The sequence below is a fragment of the Humulus lupulus genome, chromosome 4 (assembly GCF_963169125.1).
Source record: "Humulus lupulus chromosome 4, drHumLupu1.1, whole genome shotgun sequence".
In the NCBI taxonomy this organism is placed as follows: domain Eukaryota; kingdom Viridiplantae; phylum Streptophyta; class Magnoliopsida; order Rosales; family Cannabaceae; genus Humulus; species Humulus lupulus.
Genome location: NC_084796.1, coordinates 18,976,396 through 18,986,787, shown reverse-complemented (window position 1 = coordinate 18,986,787; position 10,392 = coordinate 18,976,396). Strand labels below are relative to the sequence as shown.

Below are 10,392 nucleotides of genomic sequence, written 5' to 3'. Positions count from 1 at the left end.
GCGTTGAAGAAAGTGGATGTTTATGACAATTTTGAAATTCCTTCTTTTCACCTCGGGTTCTATATAATTAACACAATGGTTGGTGCTATCATTTTTGTTTCGTTGAAATTTTTGTTTGATGATTTAATTATAATATAAATGATTTTTTAGCAAAATGTGTCTTGTAATGTGTTGGTTGTTTGGGTCATTAGTTGCGGTCGATGGATAATGCATTCTGTGAATCAATGAAGAGTGTACACACAAGTGATTGGGCTTTCGCCGACTTTGATGTAGCAGAACCTTCGTCCCATCATAAGAAGTGTGTAGATTATGACTGTGGTGTGTATGTAATGAAGATGCTGCTGCAAGAGTATGTGGATGAAATTTTAGGTGGAAGAGGAGACGATGTCGTTGCCGACTTGGACTGGAGATGTACTTGGGCAGGACCAACCAATGTTAGTTATATTGTAGTACATGGTTTAAATTGCTTTTGAATGTTACATGTGTATCATATTTTGATTTCTATTTTTATTCGTGGAACTTGTGCAGGTACCTAGGGAGATTGATAGGCTACTTATTGGTGCAAGAATCCTCACATCTGGGGTGAACAAAGTAAGAGATAATATGTTTCAGAAAGCTGTTAAGATGCAGGATAGAAATGAAGGTTGAGTAGATGGAACCTATGTGGGTGGAGGAATGGTTTTTTATTTTCTTTAGTAAAAAGCAATTGTGAAGTTATAAGTTATTGGACAATTTTGTGGTAGATATGAAAGGTTATAAGGTGATGAATTTACATTAGTTGAACTATGTGATGAAGTTGGGCATATTAAGGTGTCTACAATATAATTGTGTTTAATTTTTTGGGTTGCAGATTTTGATATCATGGTTTTGGAGAACGTCTATGTTTATCAAGTTTAGTTCAGTTATAATTTTTTATATGCCGAGCATACCATATACTAATGTAATGGAAAATAAATTTGGAAATTAATTGTGTGCAAAATAATTAGGATCCAAATTCAGATTTGGTCATATGGAATGGAAATATTGAGTTGTGTAGAATTTTTTTTGACAAAGATGAGGACCATCTTAGAAAGCTTGAAATATAAGACTTTTAAAAATATGTTTGAAATAATTTAGGGGACGACATGTTTCAACAACAATTAAATAATTTAAGTTTGGAATTTAAATAATTAACCATCCTGAAAGTGGTAGTGTAATAAATGGAATATATTGTAACTGAAATTTATGATATAAAACTCAACGCTAATAAAATTAAAAATTGGTTATTCCACTAATGAATGATAAGTTGTCCTTCAAGATTTATAAGAAAATATCATGTTATGCCATTGAAAATGATGCAGACATTGCTCTGGTGGGGCAAGGTCGGTGTCCCGGGCCAAGAACTTTGATTATTGATCTCAATCTTGGTATTTTGAAGAACGACAATTAGTTGCCTGGATCTCCTCTCCTAAGCTGACAATTTTTAATTTTTTCTGCCATTATTTTAAGAACTTTTCATTAGTAAACCAGAAAAGAAACATTCTTGGATGCTGTTGCATTTGAAGTTTTAAATACTTATTAGGTTTATGGATATGTTACCTTTTGTTGGTGCTCGGTCTGTAAGACACTTGTGTAACTCTGCAATGCCTCCCTTAATGTTGTAATTTGGTTTATTAGATTGTGTTGAACATCGTCTACTTTGGTGAGAACTGGTTGATCTTGCTTTGTATTGTCTACGATGGGAGTGGAATATATTTTTTAGGTGTAATGGATATAGGAGTAATTATGAAGAGACTGAAAATTTGCAACGTACCTCTGAATTTGATGATGAATTGGTTTTTTGAAGTAATGTCATGTGATTAATGTCATCCGATTTCTTGTTAATTGCCTGAAATAAGAATGAAAACATCACTTCATTAGCATAGTTTATTTTTTTTGGTGGAGTATAAAACCTTCATTTTCTCCTCCCATCCTCTTGATTCTCCTTTATCATCAAGTAATTTTGAATTGAATAATCTTCATGTTGTTCCTTTAAGAAAGTGGAATACCATACCTTCTCCCTTGCCTTACGCACAAAACCTTAGATCTGTATTCATTGTAATCCATGGTCGTGGTTTCTTCCCAGAAATGATAAGCTGGCCTCCCAGTAAGGCACCATGGTTTCATAATGATTATTAGTTTCTCTTTAACTAGCATTGACTTTGGAGGTTTTTTTGGGATTGGAGTTGGTACCGTGGCAGAAGTCTGCATCGTGACTCTTTCGCCCAAATACCACTCACCTCCGTCTGGCCCAAAAAGTAGTATCCACCGTGTATTTGGCTCTTCGCTTTGTGCGACACAGTATGGATGAAATGTATTTGCCCCCATGAATACCACTCAACCTTTATGAAAACGAGGAGAACAATATTGTAAGCTCTGCTTAATTATGTACAATAGTGTAAATGAGGATGTTCCAAGAATGTAGTAAATCTTTATTGGCGAATATAGTTGGATTGGTACCTGTTCAGAAGTTAGTTGGGTCAGTTTCAGCTTGTAGTATTTCAACAACACTTTAGCTTCCATGGTTGGTGGGAGGCAATTACTCCATAACAAACTACGGGGAAATACTTTAGATGAGATGCATTGAGGTGTGATGCGCATACATGGAAGGTATTCTCTACCCCAAACCTGTAAATTTATTTGGCATATGAGAAATTAAGTTTATTGATAACATCATAAAATATATTGTGTACTAAGCATGTTATTTGGTTGAGTCTACCTCCCAAGCTTTCCATAGGCCACCAATCTTGATTGTGTTTTGTATGCATAAGTCGTCCATTTGTTGATAACAGAATGCAAGGCCAGCCCCTCCCCAATTGAAATTATTTATATCTGCAATACAGTCTAAGGATGGTAAATAGAACAAGTGAACCATATCATTGGCACGGGCGAAAAGGGTACCGCCTAAAAGAGCCAAAATGAAGACCCTGGATAATATGTCAATATCTTCCTCAGTTGTCGTACTCATATTCTTGTATGATTGGTACAACCAATTGATATCAACTCTTCTTTGGTTAACAAAGGCTAAAGGTCGTCTCAATAACCTTCGTATGGTATCCTTGTTCCTGTGAATGTGCTTGTCTATCTTTATTGGTCTCCCATACACAGGTATTCCAGTAATGGCACTAAAGTCTTTAGGAGTCATTGTCATCTCTCCTAATTGTTCGAATATGAATGTATGGGTGGTATCCCAGCACTTTTCAGCAAGAGCTTGCATTAATGGGACATCCATATCGGCTCAATTGAGGCCATCAACCAGTGGTTGCAGTCCTGTAACTCGAACCCGTTCTCTGACTGCAGTTGGTAGTTCCATATACCAGTTCAGTATGAGTACAGAGTTTCCAGCTCCTTTTATCTGAATTGTTTTATCCTAATGAAGTGAACAAGCTTCAAGTGAGCATTCAGAATGTACACACTTTTGTATTTTCCATTCAATTATGTACAAATTAGTTAATTAGAATTAACATGGTACTTCAATGCATTACCAATATGATACTTTCCCTATTGTGACTTTTGTGTAAAAATAAGCACATAGAAGTTTACCTCATAGGAGATGTGGTCTTTCTCATGTAGCCTGACAGATTCAATATGACGTAGTGATCTTTTTTTTTTTTTTGCTTCCTCAGACCATGTTGGCCCTGTGGTATACTTATAAGTTCGTTTATATTCAGTGGGTCGGCGGTGGAGTATTCCGATCGAGTGTGACTTGAAATGGAGCCCCCAACGAAGGCATCGGTGTCCGAGGGCCCGTGGAGGTATTTGGTTAAGCTTGTAGAGAGGTTCATGTCTTATTAATTCCCTATCGAGTAGCAGATATTTATTCCTTAAATAACACAATGGAGGATATAATTAAATTAGAAAGTTAGAAAAATTGATTTATATCAAGTTTTAAATAATTTTAATAAAAGTGGGAAAACATATATGTACAACTTGGGATTCTTCGAAAGAGTGAGTTGCAAAGATCCATAATACTTTTCACTATGATAACAATTATTATGGCATGTGGTAAGGGCTTTATTAATGCATTATATTACACATCAAATGGAAAAAGATTTAAATGACTATTTCATGGATTATTCCCTAATCTTCACGTTGACACGAAACATCATACATCCCTTTGAAAATCAATTGATCAGTAAGAAATACCTTATAGTCAGGGGCAGTTATGACTCGTCGTAGTTGATGTTCTTTGATGACGGTGGTGTTGTACAGTGGGGAGGAGCTTCTGAATCTTCCGATCAATGGTCAATAGACTATTCCGGTTACTGGTTAATATTCCCTGTTGACAATGAAAATGAGATGCATAACCCTTACTTGTCCACTCCATCAAACTGGCTAAAACCCTTACTGGGAAGGTGGTTGATCAATTGATCGACTTCATTGAAGAAAGTACCCACCTTCGATCTCCATGTGCAGAATGGGGGATGATTCTGTTGATGATACACAGAGCCCCAAAATGGTTTTAGGCCTTTTCATTTGCAGTGTGCCTTTCCAAAAACATAAGCCAATGTCACGGCCCAATTACATAAACTACTGATAACATAGTTTTATATAGTTAATATATGGGCAGCTTAAAAAAAATTCCAAAAACAGATGGTCTTTTGTAACTGTTAAACACAAATATGGGAATTGAGATTTTCCCAACTTTTTTGGCTTCATTGTATCCTATAAATGTTGATGGGATTAAATTACCAAGCTTGTTTTTTCTAATTTTGAAGGAATGTGATGTATATGAAAGAAGCTTAGTTGTTGTGTGTTAATACGTAAAAAAAATTATTTAATTAATAGGCTTGTTTGTGGGAAAAAAAGGTGATTGTGTAAGAATAAATTAATTATGGTATTATTAAAAATTGTTATGGACCGAGTCTACATAAAGCCCTAAAGCCCAATAAGAATTTGGGCCTAGTAAATTCAAAATTAGCCTAGAGAATCAGAGTTTGTTATTTTGTGGTTAGTTAGGATATTTGTGGATTAAGTTGTTATTTATATAATTTAGAATAGAAGTGAATAACTAAAATTTAGAATTCGTCATACAAATTAACAAAGATGAAAGTGGTTACAGTGAAAACCCTGGAAACCAAAATTAGGTCATGTTTATCATTAAAAAATCCATACAAAATAAACTAAAATAAAGTAAATATAACTACAAAAGAACAGAAATCAGAATCCTCTCTGGAATTGCGGCCGCAGAATCGTCTTCTTGCGGTCGCAGGAATAGCGTAGAAAGTCATATCTCCCCTGGAACTGCGGCCGCATTATAGTCTTATTGCGGTCGCAGTATTAGCGTAGAAAGTCATATCTCCCCTGGAATTGCGGCCGCAGAATTGTCTTCTTGCAGTCGTAGGAATATCGTAGAAAGTCATTTATTCCCTGGAATTGCGGCCGTAGAGTTGTGTTCATGCGGTCGGAGGAATAACGTGGAAAGGCCTATCCTCCCTGGAATTGCGGCCGCAGAATCGTCATCTTGCGGTCGCAAGAATAGCGTAGAAGTCATATTTCCCCTGGAATTGCGGCCGCAACATGTTCTTCCTGCGGTCGCATAAATTTCCCCTCACATGTGTTTTCCCTTTGTTAATGGCAGACATATGAGAAATCTAATGGTCTGATTGGTTCGCGATTAGAAAACTGTATTTTTTAAAAGTGAGATTCTGAAATGAAAATCTGAATTTAGTTACTGAAAACATGTTTTTGAAAATGTGATTGGTTCAATGTCAGTAAACTATTTTTTAGTTTTAAAAAACTGAGTTTGTGATTGAGATTGAATTTGACAATATAACATAAACTGAATACGTAATTGGTTTAGCTGAAAGTAAAATTTAATTATATTGATAAATTAAAATTTAATAATAGTGCATTAATTAAATTCATAACAATATTGCATTGTCATTAACTTTGATTTTTTTTATAAATTAAAGCTATATTTTTTTAGGGCATGATTGATTAGTGATTTAAAAATTGTATTTTGAAAAAGTATGATTCTGAAAAAAGAATCTAGCTTTAGTGTCTGAAAATATGTTTACAAAAATGTGATTGAATGTATTGTCCATTCACTATTTTTGAGTTTTATAAAATTGACTAATTTTTTGGTAGAAAATCTAAAAATTGAATATGTAATATATATTTTTTATTTTTGGTATAATAATAATTGATACAATAACTCTAATTATCTTGCAAGTGTTAATACAATAACCCTAATTCTCTTGTAAGTGTATAACTTCAATTAACCAAAAGCCAAAAAGTCTCTTCCTTGAGCTATCTTTCTCTATTTATAGGCTAAACGAGGATTACATGAATTTGTTACAGATATTATCTCCTAATTAATCGGATAATCGGGAATTATCTGAGATAATCTCGGAATTGATTATGATTTCCCCAAGATCATCTTCAAATATGCGGAGTGTACGAGCATGTTGGTCGTAAGGAAACCTCAAACGCTACGCCAGGAGGATCTTACTGGTCGATGGTCGAACATAACTCTGGCAGGTGTCAGCCACGTGTTTATAAACGCCTGCCACGTCACCCGTGCCCGTTTTTTGGATAACAATAACCTACTAATAAAACTCCTTTTTTAACTGTAGATTCAACCACACTATAATTAGCAGGGTCCATCATTTCTTTTCAACTAACTTCAGTTATATTATAATTTACCTCAAAATGTTACATTATACCATACACTAGTTTTTCTATTTTTTCTCTACATCATTTAAATATTAAATTTTTTAAATATATTTTATTCATTTTAAGAAATAATATAATTAAATATAGTAATATCACACTTATATATATATACAAAAGTTTATAAAAAAATAATAAAATATTTATAGCTTGATGAATAGTGTTACACTATATGTAGAGAAATATTACTCATTTAGGTAAAAAAATAACTTTACATAACTCAATGGAAAATTATTTAACAATTTTATCATATTATAAACAATTAGATATTTTATCTCGAAGGGGAGTGGCTCTTGTGACAGGTGAGTTGTGTGTTTCCACCTTCCCTTGTCTCTAATTTGTTTTACGCTTAATTACTAGTATCTATAAGAAAGTTCTTCACAATAATACACCATACAGTTTAATGCTTTCAATTATTGAGTACTCACATGAGAAAAAAAATATAATAGTTACGTTTTACCCCAAATTTATAAATGTGGTTGATCAATGAAAAACTCAAATAAAGCTTCAGTGGTCACTTCCATAGACTGCAGTAAAATAGAGCTTCAGTTGTCACTTCCAACAGAGAGTCGTTTTGTATATAATTTGTCTGTTGTGGCACTGCTCACATGTGAATTCATATAAGTTAACAGCTGGCCATACCAATAATTTCAGCTGACCATATAAGTTTACTGATTACATGTCTTGTCCCTTATTTATAATCCAAGGCTGGGCCACTTTCCCAGCCTGCCTTGCTGCATGGCTCTCTGCAGGGCAGCTTTCAGCATGGCACACATATCGAGAAGGCATTATCCAGTGATTTATTTATTTGAGCAGTGTTTCGGACATTGATGCACACCTCTCTGCAGGGCAGATTGTTGATTAATGTACTAGCCTTTCATTGACCACTCAATTCCTAGCATAGTAATAGAGTTTGGCTTGACTATATAGCATAAAAATTACTGGGACCCACGGAGGACATCGTCCATCCACCATCCCACTCACCCTTCTTTATTCTATAAATAACTTTCATTTTCTACAATATTGTCCGACTGAGGAATGTTCAATGCCCACATGAAAATTATAGGAAAGTTGGAGTGTACCTTATACCCCCACCTCTACACAGCACTTCCATATGTAAATGGATTCTAAATAAGAGATGAAGGAGACGTGGACGCCTGAAGAATTTCTTAAACAAAATGTTTTCGGCTTAACCCATTTTCAAATTGGTAAAGTAAGATTTCCAGTTATGTTACAACTTTCTATTTCAATCGTAACGTCTTCTCTATACGGTCACACCAATCGGCCTATAGTGGTGACAAAAAATTATGCAGGTTATTCAAGTTCATTTACTTTCCCACATTTGTTTAACATCTAAATAAATAAACTTATATAAGGTGGCCTTGGCCACACCGCTTCCCCAACAATATAATATCTCACCTACCCGACAAGCCTATAAGAATTAGTAGGTGGTGGTATAGGTTGTGATACTGATGAAAATGATGACCTCTATGAAGGTCGGGGAGTAAGGTTGGGGAGTATCCACAGCAACTACGTAATGTAATTTCAATAATATGTTTCATATACGACCTTTAGTATCAACTCAGGTAATATCTATATGGAGTATTTTATTTTAGGAAATTTCTTTGGTAGGGCCTTCAAAAAGAGCCCTATCGTAGGGCTCTTTTGTGTTCTGAACCTTTGAACAGCTTTCGGCGGGATTTTTTTTTATGACCGTGTATATTGTAGTTATTTAGAGAATCCTGCAAATTTTCGGCACTGTAAATTATTCAGAATTTTGTGAAAATTTGCAGGATGCTCTAAATAACTACAATATACTTGGTCATAAAAAAAAAATCTCGCCGAAAGCTGTTCAAATGTTGAGAACACAAAAGAGCCCTACGGTGGGGCTCTTTTTGAAGGCCCTACCAAAGAATTATCCTTTTATTTTATTTTTGTAGAAGTATTTCTATTAAGCATTACCTCCATGTATTATCATATGAGAATGCAAATTAATAGTTGTAGAAGTTTTCTTGTCTATGTATAAGAGGTATAAAATGTTTGTGCAATGTAAAGGTCTGTAATATTAAAAATTGCCATAATAATAAATAAAAGTACATGTACAGTGTCACGCCCTGGTTACTCCAACATCGTTGATGTGAACTTTGAACAATGCTAATATAACAACCCGAATTCACTAATTAGGCTTAAGGGCCTTGATTAGTGTGCATGGAGGGCATAATGGAGATTATGTGTGATTTTTAATGATTAAGATGCATGATTGTGATTTTAAGCATGTTATATGACTATGGGTATTATGTTATGTGATAATTATGATATGTGATTTGTACCACGTGGGTGCGGTGATTTCAATGTGATGCACGTGCCGAGACGGTCCTAGAAAGCTAGATAGTGGTAACTGGTGATTTGGTAACCTGTGTAACTGTTAGTAACCATAGAGGGTAACAAGTTTTGTTGGAGAGGTGGTAGAATTGTAAAGCTAGTAAAAGGACAAGTAAGCCCTTGAGGTCTAGTTAGAAAATGATATTAATGGAGGGATAAATTGGTCTTTTGGTAGTGTATAGGTGAGTTTGAGCTGAAGGAAAATACAAGTACGTATAATACTTTGAGAAATTGGTTTTATGCTGAATTTTGGGAGACCTAGAAAAAGAGCAAAAGTAAGATAGTAGAGGGAAGCTGAATTTGGCTCTTGGAAGGTGAATCAAGGGAGGTTTGGAGTTATCAATCAAGCTTAGGCCAAGAATACTCAGAGGTAAGGATTTAGCTATGATATATTTAAGTTTCAAGTTTGGTTTTTGGTTGATAAGTATGAGTTGAAACAAGTTGGTGGCTGGTTTTGTATGAATTCAGAGTTGGGTAATCAAAGGGGAAGGAGGTTTGAAGCTAGAGGTTGGACTCTCCATTCAAGGTAAGGATTATGTGTAATTGTGAAGCTTATTTCTGTTATGGGTTAGGGAATTTGGAGTAAGGTTTGGGTTTGGGTTCAAGTTGTTTTTAACTTTCTGGTTTGAGTTACTAAGCATGGAACTCAAGAGTGAATTTTGGGAATAATTGTGTGAATGAGCTTGGGCATGACGTTTCTAGGTTGTTGTGTGGTCTATTAGGGATTTAGAGTTGGTTTTGGGACTTAGGAAGGAGTTTGGGGTGATTTGGAGTGAATTGGGTTCGGGAAAAACACAAAAGAAAACCCAGAATTTTGGGCTCGCGAAGGAGCGCCGCGGCGCTATTCTAGCGCGCCGCGGCGCAAGGCTGTTTCTGGGCGTGATGGGTTCTCTGACTTGCTGGGCGCCGCGGCCCTATAGGGCAGCGCCGCGGCGCTAGGCCAATTTCAGGATGTTAGAATTTGTAATTTTGAGCCTTTGCTCCGGGGGTTCGGGGGGTGTCTTCGGTGCATTGTTTTAGGGATTTGGGGGTTCTAAGAGTGTGGGATTGGTTCCGGGGAGGTAGCTTTGGATTGATTAGTGACAAAGGATGTTTCATTTGTGTTGTGATTAGGACTTTGGAGAGGCTCAGGGTAGAGGACCGTGCTCGTGGCTTCGTGGCATCGGAAACCAGTGAATTGAAAGGTAAGAAAACTGCACCCGATTGTATGATTGTGATGGGACTAAGTGCTCCCGAAAGTTACATCATGTCAATGTTGGTATTACGCCATGGGACATGTAAAAGCGGTCTAAGAGTACCGTACATGGTTTTAGCGCA

The 10,392-nt window shown here is 35.7% G+C and overlaps 1 protein-coding gene across 1 annotated transcript; it reads left to right on the top strand.

Annotated features, from left to right (window-relative positions):
• Window positions 1–205: 205 nt before the first annotated feature.
• On the top strand, window positions 206–695 carry LOC133828853 (uncharacterized). Its single transcript, XM_062258934.1, has 2 exons — window positions 206–434; window positions 529–695. Exons 1-2 carry the CDS (start codon window positions 225–227, stop codon window positions 646–648), a joined length of 330 nt encoding a protein of 109 aa, XP_062114918.1. The 5' UTR covers window positions 206–224; the 3' UTR covers window positions 649–695.
• Window positions 696–10,392: the final 9,697 nt, after the last annotated feature.

Coding starts and splice junctions, on each gene's coding strand:
- LOC133828853 (XM_062258934.1), top strand. CDS start 225: ATGAAGAGTGTACACACAAGTGATTGGGCTTTCGCCGACTTTGATGTA. Junction 435..528: donor CTTGGGCAGGACCAACCAAT/GTTAGTTATATT, acceptor GAACTTGTGCAG/GTACCTAGGGAGATTGATAG.